This window comes from Arvicola amphibius, chromosome 2 (assembly GCF_903992535.2).
Source record: "Arvicola amphibius chromosome 2, mArvAmp1.2, whole genome shotgun sequence".
Taxonomy (NCBI): domain Eukaryota; kingdom Metazoa; phylum Chordata; class Mammalia; order Rodentia; family Cricetidae; genus Arvicola; species Arvicola amphibius.
Window position 1 is genome coordinate 121,464,823 of NC_052048.2, and position 20,340 is coordinate 121,485,162.

Here is a 20,340-nt window from a genome sequence, read left to right on the forward strand (position 1 = left end):
GAGAGAGAAGGGGGTAAAGGAAGGGAGGAAGAAAGGAAGGAAGGAAGAAAGAAAGGAAGGAAGGGACGGAGGGAGGGGGATGGAGAGAGGGAGGAATAAAGGAAGGTTGGAGGGGGGTGGAGAACTGGAGGGTGGGCAGCTATCGATTCTGTTGAGAGATTGTCAGGAACAGAGACGATGAGCACGATGACAGCAGCACTCGCTCGCTTAGTCTTACAGGGAGACGGACAAAGAGGTCAGGTCGTGTGGAGAGTGGTCCTCACCCAAGCGTGGGGCCTTTGCACAGGCTCACATTGCCCATGTCTGGAGGGAACACTCAGGCACAGTGTTTCCTTAATGCCTTCGTCTTAGGAGATTTTTATGATGTGCTTTATGATTTTCTAGCCCAAGTTATCAGTTAACACGTGGTTTGTGTTTTACAGGAAAACTCATCCCGAGACATCAGTCCATCTTTAAGAGTAACCAGTTTTTCCGCGGCATCAGCATACCTGAACCAGAAGAGATGGTAACCGGCTCTGTGCTGCATGGTCTGAATTTGTGCTGTTTCTGTAGAGAGCTGATTGTTTCACGTGTGTGCTTTTGGCTGCTGTTTTCCACGTGAAACACTGACGCAACACCGTTTAGAATGTAGACGCCACACACAGTGGGCACAGCACGGTCGCCTGAGCTTGGGAGGAGCTCGGGGCCAGCCAGCCTGAGCCGTTTTGAGGCCCTGACTCAAAAACTGTTTATAAAAAATCCAGGCATGGTAGCGTGGCTATAATCCCAACACTAAGCAAAGCAAAGAGTGGTAGAAATAAATTTAGAAAAATTAAAACATTTTCAAGTTGTGCTCCGTGTACCTAAAATCCTAGCACCTGGGAGGCGGTAGCTGCAGGGACCATGGTTCCTGTCTAGCCTGAAGCATAGAGGAGGCCCTGGCTACCCACCACCCTCCATAACAAACCAACAAACAAATCTTTGTTTCATAATTTGTACTTTCTCATGGAAGTTCCTTCTACAAAATCTGTTGTACCCTTGCAGCTCCTGACCCAAGGGCATGTCTGCTCCTAGTCTTGCCTTGTCCAGCTCCCTCTACCAGGTCCCCTAAGCTCGGGGTCTGACCTCCCAAACTCCATGTTGATCTTGGTATTGTGATCCAAGCCTGTAATCCCAGCACTAGGGAAGCAAGAGGAGGATGCCACAGTTGAAGGTCAGCCCATTCTACATAGTGAGTTCCAAGCCAATCAGGAAGACATATAGAGAAATTCTGTCTCAGGCCAATATTAACAAAAACCATCTCTTGTTGCTGGGTTTTTCTTTGGGCCACTGGCTCATAAAAATGATATGAAGACTTATTATTAATTATGAAGCTTGGCCTATAGCTTAGGCTTGCCCCACTAGCTCTTATAACTTAAATTGACCCATTTCTATTCATCTATGTTTTGCCTCATGCCTTTTTACCTCTCTTCCACGTTGCACCTCCTGCTTTCTCTCCGTGTCCCCTGGCGTGTCTCTTGCGCCTGGACTCATTTCCTCTTCCTCTCTCTGCCCAGAAGTCCCGCCTAGCTCTTCCTACCTAGCTATTGGCCATTCAGCTCTTTATGAAACCAATTAGAAGGTGCCTTGGTCAGAGACACATCTTCACAGTGTACAAAAAGGTTTTCCCACAACAATCTCCAAACCATCTGCCAGTTTGCCCAGTGGAGGGAAAGGAAAAACCTTCAGGAGAGGCATGACCACGCCCACTGTGCTGCAGCCAGGGACGCTCAAGAATGGGAGACCTTAGAAGCCTGATAGTGACATGCGGCATGTGATTTAAGTCCATGATTTCATGTGTGCCTCGATTACCTAAGATTGTGTATGTGTGTGTTTATGTGTGTGTGCGCGCGCGCGAGCGTGCGCACGCATATGTATGTATGGATATAGTTTTAAATTTTTCACAAATAAATGAGGCTAAAGGTTGACTTACAAAGATAAAAGTTAAAAAAGAGATCTGGCTTGGCAGTTAAGGCTTTTGTCTCACTTTAGTGTGAGGAAGAGAGTTTGGAAGCCCCCAGATCCACATAAAGGCTGGCTAGCTGTAGTGGCTGGCCTGTGTTCTAACCTCAGAAAGTGGTTCCTAAGCCAACTGGCTAGAGACTAGCCATATGGATGTGTTCTGGGTTTGCGAGACCCTGCCTCAGGGAATAGGCTAGAAGGACATAGAGGATGATTCTTGACATCAGCCTTTGCCTCTGTGAACACACAAGCATGCTTGCCCCTCACGAGTGGAGAAACATGCATGCACACACACATAAAAAACGGAAAAAGTCACACAAGAATTATTTATGTAACGTGTCTAATGCAAAGAATGAGATACAAGAAATTCATCCGTCTGCTGCCCAGTTTGAAAAGTAGAGTGTTACTATTAACTTTGCAGTTTCTCCATCTCCTCCCCTCCCTGATGTTTTGGGATGCTTCACCTCCTATTGATTGCTGTAGTGTTTTTCAGTATGTAAGTCAGTGTGTTTTCAAGGGGGCTCAGAGACCCCTCATTAATATGCCAGGCTCCAGCAGCCAAGCACCGTGGCGGGATCTCAGGTGGGACATATTTCGTGTTTGAAGCATCCATGTCCCCTTCCCTTCCAGGGTTACTAGCTCCAGGAGCAAGTAAGTCATTGCGAAATTAAGACAGCAGTTCTAGTTTATATCTCTTGAACCTTTATACTAGACTACAAAATTGTGTACACGTGTTTAAAAACTTAAAAAGGGCCATCAAACACATTAAGGGTGTTTCTCCCAAGTGTTTTGTCAAATACACACACTGTAGGCAGGGAGATGACTCAGTGGCAGAATGTTTGCCCAGCATACACAAGGCTGTAAATTGAGCCCCCCAAGACTATGAAGCACATACCTACACACATAAAACATACATGTATACTACATGCATGCACATATTCATTACTTTGGGTTTATGTGACACTGAAATTCTTTGTTTTCCAGGAGACTCTTGAAGAAAAATTCTCAAATGTTCAGCCTACGGCTTTAAGTTTCATGAAGGTATGTGGGAATTACAGCTACAATTATTGAACCTGGTCATTTGGCACAGAGGTGAGGGAGGCTGTGCGGAATATAGTGCCACCGTCGGGAAGAGCAGTTTAAAATGGTAAGATCAGGAGGGAGGTGATAAAAGCAGGTGCCTACGCCTGATGACCTGAGTTCAAGTCCTGGAACCTACACAAAGACAGAGAGCACTAACTTCACAGAATTATCCTCTGACCCCATCCCGACCCCGACATGGTCTATGACAAGTGTGCCCACAAATATGCGCACATACCCCTCTCACATACAAACAACTTTTAAATCGCTTTTTAGAACGAAAGGACCCCACCTTGGCCTTTGCAGCTTGTTTCTCAAACCCTGATTTCAGACCTTTTCCCAGGTTGAAGCTGGCTGAGAGGGGGACTTCTAAGGACTCGTCCTGTTTCACAGAAATTGTTAACTGGGGAGAGGAGGACTCACGAGCCCTGTCACCATCAAATCAATATCAGTGCCCAGCGGTGGTGGTGGTGAACGCCTTTAATCCCAGCACTCGGGAGGAAGAGGCAGGAGTATCTCCGAGTTCAAGGACAACCTGGTGTATAGAGTTCCAGGACAGCCAGGGCTACACAGGAAAAACCCTGTCTTGGGGTGGGGAGGGACATTGTTCTCGACCTGAAGCTCTGGAGCATCTCAGGATGGCAGCCTCTTCTTAGACTCTGAGAATGTTCTTTGAATGAACAATCCATTTAGTGGGACTGCATTGCGATAGATTGAAAACCCCACAGAATGATGCAAATTCAAGATGAGAGTGTGATGAATTTGAAAGTATGGTGGTTAACTTCTATTTGTTTGTTTGTTTATGTTTTCCGAGACAGGTTTCTCAGTGTGGTCTTGGCTGCCCTGCCTGGAACTCATTCTGTAGACCAGGCTGGCCTCGAACTCACAGAGATTTGCCTGTCTCTGTCTACCAAGTGCTGGGATTAAAGGCATGCACAACCACCACCCGGCCAATGGTTAGCTTTAATTGCCGACATGATATAGCCTAGGATCACCTCGGGAAGGAGACTCAATGAGGAATTTTCTAGGTTAGGTTGGCCTATGGGCATGTCTGGGGTGAGGGTTGCCTTGATTAAATTAATTGAGATGGGAAAACCTGCCCACAGTGGGTGGAGCCATTCCCTGAGCAGGGGATCCTGGATTGTGTAGGAGAGGAGAAAGTGAGCTGGGACTGCATGAAACATTAATTCCCTGCTTTCTGCTCTTGTGGATATCATAGGACCAACTGCTCCACGCTCCTTGATTTTTTTTATTTCTTCAACAGCACCAAAACCAATATCTAACATATTTAAAGGATACTTATTACATATCACTGAAAAAAACTAAATAGATGAATGTTATTTATTCATAAACCCACATGGTAATTTTCAATTTATCAGAAGGCTGGTGGTTGAAACATTTTGTGTTTGCTTAATCCTCCATCTTTGATCTAATTTTTGGTCATGTATCTTTCTTTATCCTGTATGTATGTACAAACATGCCACAACATGTATGTGGAGGTTTCAGGACAACTTGAGGAAGTTCTTTCTTCCACTGTGTGGATTCCTGAGATAGAGTCTTGGCAGCAAGCACCCTTACCCCCGGAACCAACTCACCCCCACCCCAACAGAAGACAAGCTAAGGAATCATGTAACTCAGCCTGGCCTCCAACCACCACTGCCCCTTTGGCAGGTGAGGGTAGGACCTGGAACTAGGATTTCTAATGGGCTCCTGGTGACACTGATGGCTCTGGACTGGACAGAATGCTTTCTGCTCAAGGTGAAAAAAATGTCACTGATCAGAGACAACCCCTGATCCGTCTGTACATCCTCTTTTAACAGTCTGAGCGGTAGGTTAGGGAGAGCGCTCTGCGGATGAAGCAGTTTCTGTGCCAATGTGAGGACCTAAACTCGGATCCCCAGTACATAAATGCCAGGGGGCATGATGGCCCACCAGTAATCCCAGCTCTCTAAAGGTAGAGACAGAGCATTCCAGAGCAATCCAGTTAGCCGGAGTACTGACCTGCTTAATGAATAAGGTGGAGGATGATCGAGAACAACTCCCCCCATCAACCTCAGGCCTCCACAGGCACACATGAGCAGGCTTATCTGCACATACACATATACCCCTACTCATGAATGAGTTCATGCACACGCACACACACAAGCACACATACACACTCATGCACGCATGCACACATATACACATACAGAACCATGCATGAACACATAGACACACATGCATGCATTAATGTCTGAGTGCCAAGAGCATGTCTAGCTATGAAGGAGTTCCAAGAACTTAGCCAGGTATGGTGGCACATGCATCTAAGTCCAACACTTGAAAAATGGAGACAGGATGATTGGGAGTTTTAAGATCCTCTTTGGTTATATTGCAGGTTAAAGGACAGTTTGAGCTACATGATATGCTTTGTCAAAAAAGAAAAAAAAAAACCTAAACCAAACAAGGACTCAGTAATGTGACAGCTTGTTTGCTTATTTAATTTTAATTAATCATTTCTTAGGGTTCCCCCCCTTTTTTGTTTGGAGACCGAGATTCATGTGGCAGAGGCACAGGCTAACCTCAAACTCTCGTAGTCAAAGACTATCTTGAACTCTGGATCCTCTTGCCTCCTGAGTGCTAAGATTACAGGCACCCAGTATAAGTTGTTCTGGAGATCAAACCCAGAACTGCATGTGTGCTCGGCGAGCACCTACCACCTGCATCCAGCCTAACGCCTACCTTCTGAAACCATTGGCCCACTTGTTCGTCCGAGTTTTGGATGCGCAGGAACCGAGTAAGCCCGTATCTTACATCTATGTTGCTTTTCCTCCTCCTGCGAAGGGATGTCTGAAGATGAACCCGGATGACAGACTGACCTGTGCCCAGCTACTGGACAGTGCCTACTTCGATTCTCTGCGAGAGGATCAAATGAAGAGAAAAGCCCGCAGCGAGGGAAGAAGCAGAAGGCGTCAGCAGGTACCTCAGTTTACAACTTGAAGCGATCTAGAAATACAGCCCCCCCCAACCCCTTTTCCACTTGTCAAAGTGAGGCAAGAGGAACACCGACATTTTCGTTACTGCTCTTCTGATTTAGTTGCATTTATCTCAGGAAATATTGGTGATTGCTGTAATAAACCTACAACCATAAAATATCCCGCTTGTTGACAAATCTTCTGACCATACGCCTCTACAGGCGGGGCTGTCGCTATGTTTCCCAGGTTAGCCTCCCGCCTCAGCCTCCCAAGCACCTGGGACTGAAGGTGGACAGCATCCTGCCCAGCTTGCACTTGAGTCAGACCTTGCATCCTTTCTGTTATATTGACCGCACAGGCATCCTGCCAGGTGCCTACCTCAAACCTAACAAGGGCACCCTGATCACAACAGGATTGAATTTGGCCATCACTGGGACAGAATTCCACCCTCTTCAGTAGCCTCTAGATCCATGATTCTCAACCTGTGGGTTGTGACCCCTTTGGAGATTGAACAACCCTTTCACAGGGGCCACCTAAGACCCCCAGAGAATACTTATAATTTTTACATTATAATTCCTAACAGTAGTAAAATCACAGTTATGAAACAGCAACAAAAATAATTTTATGGCTGGGGTCAGCCATAAATGAGGAAATGTATGCAAGGGTCACAGCCTTAGGAAGGCTGAGAACCGCTGGTCTAGAGAAGCATCTCTTGCCCATGCAGGCAGCCAAGATGGCCTTTTCTAGAAGCCAAGGACAAACCTTGCTAGATCAAAAGGATGAAGCCAGGGCTGGGGGATTGCTCAGTGATGGAGCACTTGCCTAGCAACCAAGACCTATCTATCATAAAATGGGCTAGACAGAACAAGATGGCAGACTCTCATGAGAAATATCGACTCTGAAGAAACCTTCAAAGTTAAAACGAACTTTATGATAGGTTTGTCTTGAATTCTTTTCTCCTCATCAGCACCAAAAATAAATAGGTAAGAAAAAAAGGTGTCTGTTATATTTCATTAAAATAAGCAAAGTAAGCCGGGCGGTGGTGGCGCACGCCTTTAATCCCAGCACTCGGGAGGCAGAGGCAGGCGGATCTCTGTGAGTTCGAGACCAGCCTGGTCTACAAGAGCTAGTTCCAGGACAGGCTCCAAAGCTACAGAGAAACCCTGTCTCGAAAAACCAAAATAAAATAAAATAAAATAAAATAAAAATAAAATAAAATAAGCAAAGTAGATAGCTGTTATTTATCAATAAACCCAAAAAGTAATTTTCAATTTATCTACAACTAACAGTTCATACATTTTGTATTTTTTGATTAATCTCCCATCTTTGATCTAATTTTTAGTTGTTTAGCTGTTCGTTTCCATGTATACAAAGCTGCCAGGTATCCACATTTTTATTGCACAGGCTGTTTTACTTTTCACTATTAATTGCTTTCAGGTCAATCCTAGCCCTTACACATAAATAACAAATAGATTAGGGCTTGGGGCTGAAGATACTGCCCAGTGGTTAAGAACACTTGTTGCTCTTACAGAGAACACTAGTTCAGTTCCCAGCCTTCTGAACTCTACATGGTGATTCACAACCTTCTCTAATCCCAGCTCCAGGGGCTTTGGTGCCCTCCTGACGTCCACACGCGCCAGGCAAACATGTGGTACACATACATGCATGCAGTACTTGCAGGCAAAACAAATACACATCAAAATAAAAACTCTTTAGAATTTTATAAAGATTAGGGCTTGTGGATAAGTCTGAGACAATGATCTGAAATACGGTATAAATGTATAGGAAATGCCTGCTGCTTTGAGAACCCCTCACACACCCCCACCACTGTCGTGGGAGAGGCTGCTCCCTTCAACCCTTTAATACAGTTCCCTCATGTGGTGACTTCCAACCATGAACGAATTTCTGTTGATACTTTGTAACTGTCATATTGCCACTGTTATGAATCATAATGTAAATATCTGTGTTTTCTGATGGTTTTAGGCCACCCCTATGAAAGAGTCATTTGACTCCAAAATGGTAGCAACCCACAGATTGAGAACCACTGTAACAGAGGATTCCCAAGGCCCGCTGTCAACCAGAGAGTAAGAACCAGAAGTACAGCAGGCGTTAGCTAACCTTATTTATCAAGATTTACCAACATCGTGTTTGGTGTTGGTGGGCTTCCTTGGTAAACTGTGTTCTCTCCGCTCACACATAGTGGGTCCCATATCATACCCACTGCGAGAGAGCAGAGCTGAGAGGACCGGAAGACAAAGACCTGAGCTCAAGGAATTTGAGCCGGGCACAAGTTATATGACAGAGCATTTTCCTAACATGAAATAAGCCCTGAGTTGCCCAACACTGTATAAACAGGCCCTTGGTACTGGAATTCCAGAACTGGGGAGACTGAGGCAAGCGGGTCAGAGATTCAAGGCCCATGCTCTTTGTCTTGGCTACCTAGGAAGTTGGTGCTACTGAGACCTAGCCAAGAGAAGGACAGAGAAAGGTTGGGGAGACAGGGATGGAGAATGGAAGGATGGACAGAGGATGGGCAGATGGACTGGCTGGTCGTGGTCATGCACACCTATAATATCAGCATCCTGCATTCTGTAGGCCGAGCCTGGAAGACCGGTGAATGTTTTAGGTTAGCCTGACCTACATATGGAGATCCTGTTTTCCTGTCTCCAAAACAAGGGGGGAAATTTGGAGATGCTGCTGAGTGGTAGAGCCTTGAGTTTATTGCACATTCTCTACAATCCTAGTGGAGAGGATCCCCATAAAAGACCAGTCACCCCCCCCAAAAAAGAATTTTTGACAAAGATCAATGCTAGAACACAGGCCTGCTCTTAAAGACAGTGGTCACTCTTGCAAAAGGTCAGATCCCCTGAAGAGATCAGGCCACGCCTCCACCTGCAGCACTCCCTGGGACAGAGCACAGAAGCTGTTCCATGGTGCTTTCTATAACCTGGAATCTATGGTCCTGACCTGTACCTGGCTCACCCATGCTCTGTCATGTATGCTATGTTGAACTGACTCATACAGATTCATGTAAAAAATCCCACCACCCTTTGAAAGCATTGAAGGCCCTGATGCTCCCTTGTTCTATGGGTTGCCCTGGGGATTTTGTCTGAAGGTACTCTGCACCCCTTTTCTTGGCAGCTATCTCTTTTTCTCCCTGTCTCTCATATCCTTATTCTTGAGTCCGGCACCTTAGACCACTTGGCTAGCCTGGCACCGCTATTTTCTTAATGAAGCCATTTCCAGGCTTTATACCAAAGCCTTTCTTTCCCTTGAAGGTCCTGTCATATTGGCTTCTCACATACATTGTTCCATTGCTGTCTAACATCTCACCTACAACCTCAAGGTCCAATCTTGGTCCAGAATCCCTTTCTCCTAATAAACGTCAGTCCTAGAGGGGCGTTCCATATCAGCTTCCTTTCCCTGATGGATGCTGCCATTCTGTTACCATTATATTTAAAAGAAAGGGGAAGGGGGAAGGGGGACAGGTTACACAAGGGTCTTTGTGCTCCCGTGACTTGGCTTCAGGAGTTCAACTGTGTCTCTGTGTGGTAAGAAATGACTTCCTTAAGACCACTGTCAAAAGACAGAGGAAAAAGACTCATTTTTTAAAATGATGGCGGGATGTTGTTTCCAGGGATTCTTGTGGAATAGCTGGTGAAAATCTTTTAAGCTTTGATGGCACACTCAGAGATACCATATTGAAGTAAGCAATAGTATGTCTTATGAGAACCCTGAGATAGCTCACAGAAGCAAATTTCCCTTCCATGTATCAGAGGAGCACAGTTTTTGGATAAGCAAGTAAGCATAATTTTAAAATTGGTGAATTTCACCCTCTTTGTGTGGTGTGTCTTTTTGTTGTTATTTTAACCCAAATGGTACCTGTAAGAATGGTTTTCAATTTACTTTCTTGTTTTTGTCTTGTTCTGCTTTTAGAATCAACTGTTGCCTCTTATACCTGGAAGCCACATCTCCCCAACACCTGATGGAAGAAAACAAGTCCTCCAGTTAAAATTCGATCATCTCCCTAACATTTAGGGAACCCATTCTTCCCAGTGCACCCATTTAATTTGTAGATATTTTTGTGCGCAACAGGAACGCTCAGTGTTCCCAGTGCAAACGAGCGACGTGAAAATGAAGGCGCTGCTGAGACTCGTTTCGCTCTGATCCTTCTGATTCCTTTCCCGTGCCTTTCCCGTGCCAACTCTGTCTCCTAGAACTCTCTCTTTAAATGTCCTAATGCCAAAATGGCACATATACGGAGGAGGTTTGCAGTTCATCAGAGCTGTATTTCCTCAGACACTGCGAATCTGTGGGCTCACGCTTCCATTAGGGAAGGATCTCATGTGTCGTCTCCCTTCAGCTGACCACGTAGCATCCTGAAGCAGAAGCAGATCTTCCGGCTGCTGTTGACACACTGCAGTCTCTTCTCAGTGGAGCCTGGACTTTCTTTCCTCGGCATTTACACGGCGGCAGCACAGTGACGGGAAGAGACGGTCTAAGGTAACCTCTTCACTCCAGGGCAGACTCTTCTCCATCGTATGAGGCACTGCGGATGCTGCTTTTACAGCGAGCTTGAGAAAATTCTGTAGTTGATCAATAGCGGACAGACTACAAGGAATCACCCACCGCATGACAATAATGCCCCTGAATCACTGACTGCCCAGTCTAAGGCTGTCCCTGGTGCACCATGCTTTCTCGTTTCTTCTTTTTTAACCTATATGTGTGTGTGGAGTTGGTGGAGCAGGGGAGACCTCATATGTGACAGTCAAAGGATAAGTCGGAGGCCAGCCTGGTCAATCTAGCAAGACCTTGTCTTAACACCTACTCTCTAAAAGTTGATTGAACCCAAATCCCTGTTACTGGACATAGAAAATATGTAATAGTTCATACATATGTAGAATGCCATTGTTGTCATTTGTCAAAATAACTAAAGATCTTGCTAGTAGAAGAAGCATACTTTGCCTCGGTGGATATCTTAGTATTTCATTTCTGACCTAATTACAGTTAGATTAAAAAAAAAAACATCAAAGAATGATTGTGTATTCTACATTTTTAAAGTAGACCTGTTTTAGTTACGTTAGTTGAACCCTTATAAGAGGCTGGGGATGTGACTGAATAGATGTAGTTCTTGCCTGATGTGCAGAAGTCCTGGGTTTCCCTCCAGCATAGACTAAAGCAGCTGTAATCACACCTCCCTGGAATCCAAGTCCGAAGTCACCTTGGCTCCTCATAGCGTTCAAGGCCATGCCTGGCTAACATTTTCCAGGCATGATGGTGCACATGTATAAGGGGTAGAAAGGGAGATTTCAAGTTCAAGGCCAGCCTGAGGGTGCACTGTGAGGCTATCGCCAACCAAACAGAAGGAAACGAATTAGCTGTTAAGGGCAGTCTCTGGCCAAGTCTCAAAACCATCACTCTGAAGAATGTGCCGTGTTTCCAGACTGTTTCAGAATGTGTGTGGATAGAAGCCAGGCTATTTCAGATCACTCGACATTGTAACCATCGTTAATTAGCATTCAATAATTAGCATAATAGATTAGAGTTAACTACAGAGTAGCGTTGGCTGAATTATGTTAAATGCATAATATTATGGCATTTAAACTTCTTACTTCTGATATTTAGAAAAGCTGCGTGAAGATTAAACACTTCAGTGACTGTGTATTTGTGTATTTAACTTGACTTGACTGTTCTTTAATTTATTTTAATAAAAGCCAGAGCACTTCTGTCTCCTAATTTCTATTCAAATCAACTATTGGTGTATTATCTGATGCTTCATACTTAAATCAGGAAAGTCGTCTCTGTCTGTGAATTCCGCACGCGTCTTCTGGCAGGTTGCAGTATCTGAATGGCTGGCACAGCAGGACTGCTCCTGTGGGAATTTTGACAAATGGGAAACTCACAAAATCTCTTCCAGGCTGACCAGCCAGATGCTTAGCCCGGAGAAAATCTAGGCAACTTTACCAGAAGGCTGAGAGAGTCTTTCTATTTCAATCTATCAGCATATTTCTCTGCCCCTTTATAGTTCTGCAGAATGCAGCATGGACTTGTGTCTTGAGTTTCAGCTTGCAGAGTGCTTTGTGTAGGCTGACAAAGGGGGAGAGGATTTCAGACCAAATGCAGAGCAAGGATCAAAGGAGAAGCAATTCTAAGTGAGTGAGGTCACTGTTTGAACATGCTTTGCTTCTTTTCTCTCCAGCTGATCGTTCTGCCTTCAGTGTGTGTGTGTGTGTGTGTGTGCTGCATGTACACACCTGTGTGTGGTGCACTCACCCAGTAAGCACACCTGGGGGTCAGAGGTGGGGTATACACCTCAAACCTTTCTCTACCTTAAATAGTTATTCCATGCCACCAAGAAGGAAAGTCCCCTTCATCCCACCTAACCTTACATCCAGGATAGCTTTGGGACCTCCTGAGGCACAGATTAGACTGAGCCCTCGAAGGCCTGGCAGCTCTGTGTTTCTTCTGAGAAGGCAACCTAACATGCTTGAGGCCCGGAGTTCAAACCCCAGCATTGAAAGGGAAAAAAAAAAAGAGTATTATATGAAACAATAAAACGATTATTTTAATATGCTTTGTAATCTCAGAAGCTATATAAATATTGATTATTCTCTTCACCCTCTAAGACTTAAAAGTTTCTTTAATTATACCAGTTTCTTTATGTGTGTGGAAAGAGGAATACATGCTGAGGTGTGTGTGTATGTGTGTGTGGGGGGGGTGGGGGTCACACGAAGGGGATGGGAAGGATGAAGGAAGAGTTGGGGGATGGGAGAGAAGCAGCAACAGCTAGCTCACCACTAGAAACAAACCCATGATGGTTAACCCGTAACGAAGAAGCCACTATCTGGAACTCCGCCATTCCTCCCTCCTCTTTAGCTTCTGTCCCCCAGGGCTCCCAGTGTCTGGTGAGCTCCACTGTGTAACATCCGGACAGCATAGAATCTCTGCCCCTTGCTCACTTTTGTTGTCTGCCCGTGTTGCTATGCTGTTTTGTGTCCAGATGAGCTCTCTTGTTGCCAAGCCTGGTCTTGAGCTGCCTCATGCCTCCCTCCACGCCCAAACCCCCAGTCAGTGCTGGGATCACTACACCAGCTCTTTGAACTCCTTATGGCTTGAAATTGAGCAAAACCCAAACTAATTCTGCCTTACTAAATGATTAGCCTAAAAGAGTTCAAAATAAAAACCCTCCCACATTCTGCCTTAAATATTCTATGAGACCCTATCTCAAAGAAAAGTTTAACAATATGCTGAAGTATGCCTAAAACAGACTTTGTATTGTTGAAATATTTGCTAACGCCTGGGCCCTGGGCCTGCTTGTCTTTCAAATAAATCCACTGGGGGAAATGAGAACCTTTGGCCTCTGGAAGCCATCATGCTGCTAACTTTAGTAAGCCTCACTGGCTTCGTGGAAGGCAGCGAACAGTCAGGCAAGATGGCTGTAGGGATCTGTCCCAGTAGGGTGCACTGTGAAATGACAGCCTTTTCTCAGGTCTGCAGTAGATGCGATGGCAAGGGGAGGACAGAAAAGGGTGCCCTAGCTTGGTGAACACTCAGCCAGCATTGCAAAAAGCTAATCCTGCGGTCTCAGGCCTCTTAGACAACTGCTAGAGGCCCATGCTCCTTCCTGTCTGTGGCAAAAAAAAAAAAAAAAAAAAAAAAAAAAAAAAAAAAAAAAAAGCTAAGTTCTGTGGTGTAGAACCCTGGGTGGGGTTGCTTTACACACACACACACACACACACACACACACACACACACACACACATGCCTAAGCCCAACTTTCATTTTTGAGCAGACAAAAGCTATCTAGGAGGTGTGAGGTGGTTTTTGCAGTTTGGCTCTGGACTGGGTGACTTGCTTCGTTACTGTTGTTTGGTGTTGCACACTGAAGTCCTTACACCATGGACAATGGCAGAGCACAAATACACCCACTAGATGCCACTCTGAAGTGGAAGAAGGCACGCCAGGCTCTCTGATGAAGAAGAGTGGGCACGGTGGAGAGAACAGCACTGAATGAAGCTGGAGGTTTCCCCTTGCAGGATTCCCAGGAGTAAAGGAAGGCCCTGGAGTCACAGGGCTGTTAACTTCTCTGGTAAATGTTCTTCCCAAATATTTTCCCTCAATCTCCTATCTCAAGAAATAACCAAATTAAACCCTAGTGAATATTTTGTATAATCATCCTTTAATAGTGTTTTACAGCTTATTAAGTATTTTATAAATTTTCTACGATGAAAGTGTTAAAAATAGCACTGGCTTTTCTTTTCCCCAAAATAATATAAGCTATTCATAGACAATCTGGAAAATACAGATAAACCCAAATTTTAAAAAAGAAGGGGTGGGGAGAAACTCACGACCTCAGAAACTAGAGGGGATTATCTGGCTGTTTAGATTCTACACATGTACATTTTAATCTTTTTATTTGTGTACAAACGTGTTTTGAAGAAGTAAAATTTCACTGGCCATAGCTTTTATAACTACCCCTTGTCAATTAGATATATTTTGAATATTTAAATCTTTTGATTACATATTCATAATGGGGCTAGGGAGATGGCATAGTGGGGAAGCATACTTACTGCTCTTGCAGAGGACTTGGGGTCAATTACCAGGCATCCACATGAAGTTTCACAAACATCCATAACCCCAGTTTCAGGGGATCCTATAGACACATGCATAATGCATATACATAAAGTAAAATAAATGCATTTAAATAAATATTTATAACTTTATATAAACATTCAGTTGTTACTAGTTTTGCTTCTGAAATCAATGCCTTGAGTATCTGTTTGGTTAGAGCTTTGCACGCACCTCCTGGACGAGATTTCCATCTGGATAAACAGCTCCAAATGGAACCGCTGGGTCAGCAAGTCTGTGCCCCACTACCGTTTATGGTACATGCTGCCAAGACACTCAGAAAGGCTTTTGCAAGTTCTCTTTCCAGCAGTGGTATGAGGTAGCGGCCACTTTCCACACTTGCAGCAAGGTCACGTGTTACTAATCTAGGCGCTCTCTGTCTTTGTGTTACTGAAGAAATGGCAAGGCTCTATAACAGACAGACCACACTGGTGACCGAGTGGAAGAAAGTAAGAACTACCGCTTTCTCTCTCCATTTCATTATGTATATACAAATGTGCACATAGTTTAATTTGTTAAAATTATGTAATAATTTTAAAGTGATAGCTAGTAGATCAATACGACTGTGTTCCAGAACCATTTACAGCAAACCATTTCATGAAGTTTTCAGGGCCCTATATAAGAATAGTGTTCTTAATATTTAGTACCCATTTTGGTTTTGTTTGTTTTTTTGAGATAAGATCTCATATAGCCCAGGATGGCCCCAAACATATTATGTCATGGAGGAGGACCCTGCATTCCACCAGCACCTTCTGAGTGCTAGAACTCCGGTGTGTGCCAGCAGCCCCAACTGCTGTGGTGTTGGGGAGCAAACCCCGGGCTTCATCCATGCTAGTTAGGCACTACCGACTGCTTTTGTCCTCACACCACAGCGTACACGAGGTCAGAAGACAACTCTCAGCCGCGGTTCTTTCCTCTACTGAAGAGGTCGGGAGATTGAATTCAGGCCGTCAGGCTTGGCAGCAACACCTCTGCTGGCTGAGCCACCTCACAGGCCCTGATACCTATATTTTTAAAAAGCAAACTTGAGTTGAGAAGTGAAACCCCTGGCCCAGGGCAGTAGAGCTGGTGTGACCGAGTTAATGTTTGGGTGTCTGTCCTCAGAGTCCCTCTTCTGACCTCCCTTGGGAGCTTCCAGATGGATCTCTGTTCACCCTCTACTGTTGAGGCAGACCAGCTTCACTAAACACAGAACATGTATCACCCAGCGGGTGCATTGCATTTAATGAAAAAATGTGCTTGTATATACAAATAATTAGTAAATAAATGAGCTGGGTGGAGAGAGGAGAGGGAGAAGCTGTCCTATTAAGAAATTTCAAATAAAATATGCATATGCTGCAGGGCTGGAGAGATGGCTCAGTGGTTAAAAGCCCTGGCTGCTCTCCCAGAGGACCTGGGTTCAATTCCCAGCACCCACATGGCAGCTCACAATTCTCTGTAACTCCAGTTCCAGGCAGTCTGACACCTTCAAACCAAATGCACATAAAATTAAGTTAAATAAGTATTTAAAAATATGCAGACGCTTTCCTCTCCAAGGGTGGAGTATCAGCTCCTCCCCTTTGAATTGGGTTGGGCTAGAGACTGACTGAGGAGCAGAGCATGCAAATGAGGAAACAGTGACCTTAGAAGGGACCTGGAGGCTCCACTGTGGCCACCTCATCCCGGTGTCACCACCTCATGAGCAATCCTGATATCCTGTCTTTGATCTGCTGTGACAAGACCCATCCACTCTGTCTTACTGCGGGAACAGAGAATCAGATGAACGCAGACCCAGGGAGCGCTGCTAAAGACCACCCCCTCCCCGCCCTCCTCCCCCCCTCCTCAAAACCGACAAGGGTAGGAGCTAGAGAAGTGGGTCAAAGGTGAAGAGCACTCTAGTAAGGGGACTTGAGTTAGATTCCCAGCACCCGCACTGGTGGGTCACAAATGCCTTGGGCATCTCTATGTACTGCACATGTATACGCAGGCACATGCTCACACGCGTATTGTCCTGCTTGGTTATTTTTTATCAATATTTTTATTTGCATGTTATATGATAGTATACGCTGATAGTACAGGAATTATAAACAACAATGAATAAATAAGGCTTCATGACCTGCTTGGTTATTTTGTCGACTTGATACAAGCTAGAGTTATTTGGGAAGAGGAACCTCAATTGAGAAAAACCTCAATTGAGAAAATGCCTTCATCAGATTGTCTACATGCAAATCTGCAATAAATTTTTTCTTTTTCTTTTTTTGGTTTTTGTTGTTGTTTTTTGTTTTTTGAGACAGGGTTTCTCTGTAGCTTTGGAGCCTGTCCTGGAGCTAGCTCTTGTAGACCAGGCTGGCCTCGAACTCACAGAGATCCACCTGAGTAGCTCATCCCAGCTGGGCTTGCCCATTTACTGCCCTGAGTGGCAGAGTAGGGCAGGTCAGTAGGCCTGAGTCTTCAGCTGGGGCCTGGGGGAGGGGCTAGAGGACATGGAGGAAGATGAGAATAGTGGGGCTCCACCTAGGCAGCTATGGGGAAGCCCTTAATCCTGCTGCATAAGGCTTTGGGGTGCAGCTGTTTGGGGAAGGACTGCCCACACCCCTGTAACCTCTCACCTGCACTCTGCAAGGAAGCCCAATAAACTCATTGGTTCCCCAGAGTAAAACCTTTGTTTTGAAGGTCGCTTGTTTCAGTGAGACCATTAACCGTGAGGAAAGAAACCAGGGTGGAGCTGCAGTAGGTTGTTAAGACTGTCTGAGCCTAAACCTGTCCCTGCTCTCCTTAACGTTGCTTCCCGGCAGCCATCTGGTGACTACAGAAGGGAAACTCAGAGGAGACAGTACCAAATGATCTCAAAAGTCCGTCCCTGGGACTCCCAAGTAGGATTGGCTTTATCTAGTTTCTGCAGGACCGAAAGAATGCAGGTATTGGTGAGTCAGTGCGAGTAATGTGTTTCTTCCTAATTGTTGGCAAGCAAAAGCCATATGTTGTGAGCCGGGCTGGGGCTGACCTCAGCGAGGAAAAGAAAAGGGCGTCACGTCATTAGTACATAATAACCCTGCCTGTCTCTTCTGCTGTCCATTTCTCCAGTATCTCCTTGGATCTTGAGCCAGGCAGCTTCTCCTGTTACAAAGGTCAAGCCACTAGGACAAAGGCACAGTCGTTTGCCACTGCAGGAATTCGTAAACGCAAATGGCAAGCTTGCCTCTGACTGTGTTTTCCGACACGTTTGAAAGAGGCTACACGAGAGATTTACAGGCCGGCAGCTCTCCAGCGCTTTGTCCTCTGCTGGGTCATTTACTTTCAGTGAGTAGCTCCATGAACACCTATGTAAGTTCTTAAATATTCGACAAATCTTACACAGATATGATCTCCTCAAAATTGCTAAATAAGGGACATACCAAAGGAGTGATCATAGGTTGTTTAAGTAGACATCCATGTATTTATACGGAACAGTCTCAAAGACCTAAGTGTAAAAAAGACACAGACAGAGCATTGTGGATAAAATGCCACCATACACATGAAAGAAAACATTGGGAGATACAGATATTAAACTAGGGAAAGATACAGACGTGGGTTGTTTTCACTTTGGTAGAACAAACAATGCAACATAATATGTGTTTTTCTTATGTGTGTTTAGCATACGTGTGTATGTGCATGTATGTATGTGGATGGAGGCCAGAGGACAACACTGGATATCTTCCTCAATAGCTCTTCACTTTTGAAGCGCACGTGCATGCGTGCGTGCGTGCGTGCGTGCGTGCATGTGTGTGTGTGTGTGTGTGTGTGTGTGTGTAGTGTTTTCCCCTGAACCCTGCACTCACGGATTGGCTAGACTGACTGGCCTTTGACCTCCTGCTTACTCTAGGCTTACAGAGCCCCCAACCACAACTACACCCACATTTTCTGGACTTGCCTGGCGGACACTTTTATGACGGACCCTTCTCCCCAGACTCTCGCTTTCTTTTCCAATTTCATGATGTGAAGGAAGGATGTGGGAGTTCATCAGCTTCAGTGAAGACAGAACTCCCTCTTTTCCTTCTTCCTTTGTTTCACATTTACTGAGAGAGAGAGAGGTGGGGAAGGGGGCTTAAATGTAGGGGTCAGAGGGCAGCTTGGGAGGAATCATTTCTCTCTGTCCACAGTGTGGGTACAGGGACTCTAACTAAAGCTGTCACAAGTGGTGGTGAGTACCCATACTGGCTGAACCTTCTTTCCCTTCTAGAAAATGCTAAAGTTTGTTCTTCATCAATTGGGTTTTTACAAGATTATGCGGCACAATGACCTCCAAGGCGTCTGCAGTTTACAGCAGCAGAGCTACGCGTCCTGCTCCTTTTAGGAGCCAGGCTCTGTGACCTACTTGCCTTTGCTCTCATCCACTGCTGTGTGTGATTCAGGTTGCAGGTTGGGAACAGTTCTGAGTGACTTATCAGAGACTCGGGCTAAAGTGAAGGCCCTGACAGGGGACAATCCCTTCTTGGGTCAGAGGTCACAGGGACAAAGGGCCCAGTGGAGACTCACAGTGCCTCTAGAATGTTGTGCTCAGCTGTAGTACGCTGTCACATCTGCCACAGTTAATCTGTTTTCTGAAGCAAATTGAAGAACCGAGTCCAAACCGAGTAAGTTCCTCTACACCGTAGAGTCTCCAGGAAGGAGAAAATAGGTGTCTTTCTTGCACCTTTGCTAGGACATAACCATCCATAAAGTCAATGTCGTAAATTCAATTTCACAACAATGTGAGTAGTAGTCTTGACAAAGGACTGATAAACTGGTCAGTTTTTATCAACCTGAGACAAGCTAGTGCCATCTGAGAAGAAAGAACTTCAGTCGAGGTAATGCCCACGTCTGATTAACCTATACATAAACCTGTGGAGAATTTTCTTGATTGACAATTGATGTGGAAGGGTCCAGTCCACTACGGGTGGTGTCATCCCTAGCCAGGCGGTCCTGGGTGGATAAGAAAGAAAACCAAACAGGTCAGAAGGTACACGCCAGTCGCCATCATCTCTGCTTCAGTTCCTGCCTGACTTCCCTTTACAGTGGACTGTAACCCTTTCCTCCCCAGGCTGCTTTTGGTCCTGGGGCTTATCACAGCAAACTAGAAAGCAAACTAGAGCAATCAGAAGGAAGACAGAGACAGACAGTAAGGATAGCATACAATGAAACTTTCAAATAGGAGTTTTGACTCTGAGATCTAAAGCTCCTTTAGTGCCCTAAGCACAGGGATCTTTTCACACACACGCACACACACACACACACACACACACACACACACACGCACGCACACATGCACACACACACACACACACACACACACACACACACACACACACACCCGGCCACCCAGGCTTGCTTTCTTCTCTTTCTTCCCCACTTCCCTATCTTACCTCCTCAGTCCTTAACTCCCTCCAGTTCTTGGAATTTTGGGATTGATGGTTCTGAAACTTGGGCAGGAAGTGGGTGACCTAACAGAAGATTAAACATGTCTGGTTCCATTATCTTTGCTTCCATAACAACCACCCCAAACCTGAGGGCCAAAAGCAGCAGCCGTGACATTATCTCCCACAGTTCTTGGGGGTTGGCAGGTGGGTCTCAGCAGCATTAGCATTAGCGCTGGTTCCTCAGAGCCTGGAACTCATACAGCTGCCCTCAAATAGGCAGGGGCTGAACAGCCAAAGATGGCATCACCCTATCACCCCCATCTCTTTGTGAAGATGGGTGTGTGGTT

The 20,340-nt window shown here is 45.3% G+C and overlaps 1 protein-coding gene across 1 annotated transcript in view; it reads left to right on the plus strand.

The window, feature by feature from the left end:
- Cdkl4 (cyclin dependent kinase like 4) overlaps nt 1–11,693 on the plus strand; it is a 35,894-nt gene extending 24,201 nt beyond the window's left edge. Inside the window, exons 6-9 of the mRNA XM_038319546.1 lie at nt 423–505; nt 2,965–3,021; nt 5,881–6,015; nt 9,948–11,693. Of these exons, the coding sequence (XP_038175474.1) occupies nt 423–505; nt 2,965–3,021; nt 5,881–6,015; nt 9,948–10,049 (377 nt within the window). The 3' untranslated portion in view covers nt 10,050–11,693. The remainder of the gene's footprint in view (nt 1–422; nt 506–2,964; nt 3,022–5,880; nt 6,016–9,947) is intronic.
- The last annotated feature ends 8,647 nt before the right edge of the window (nt 11,694–20,340 follow it).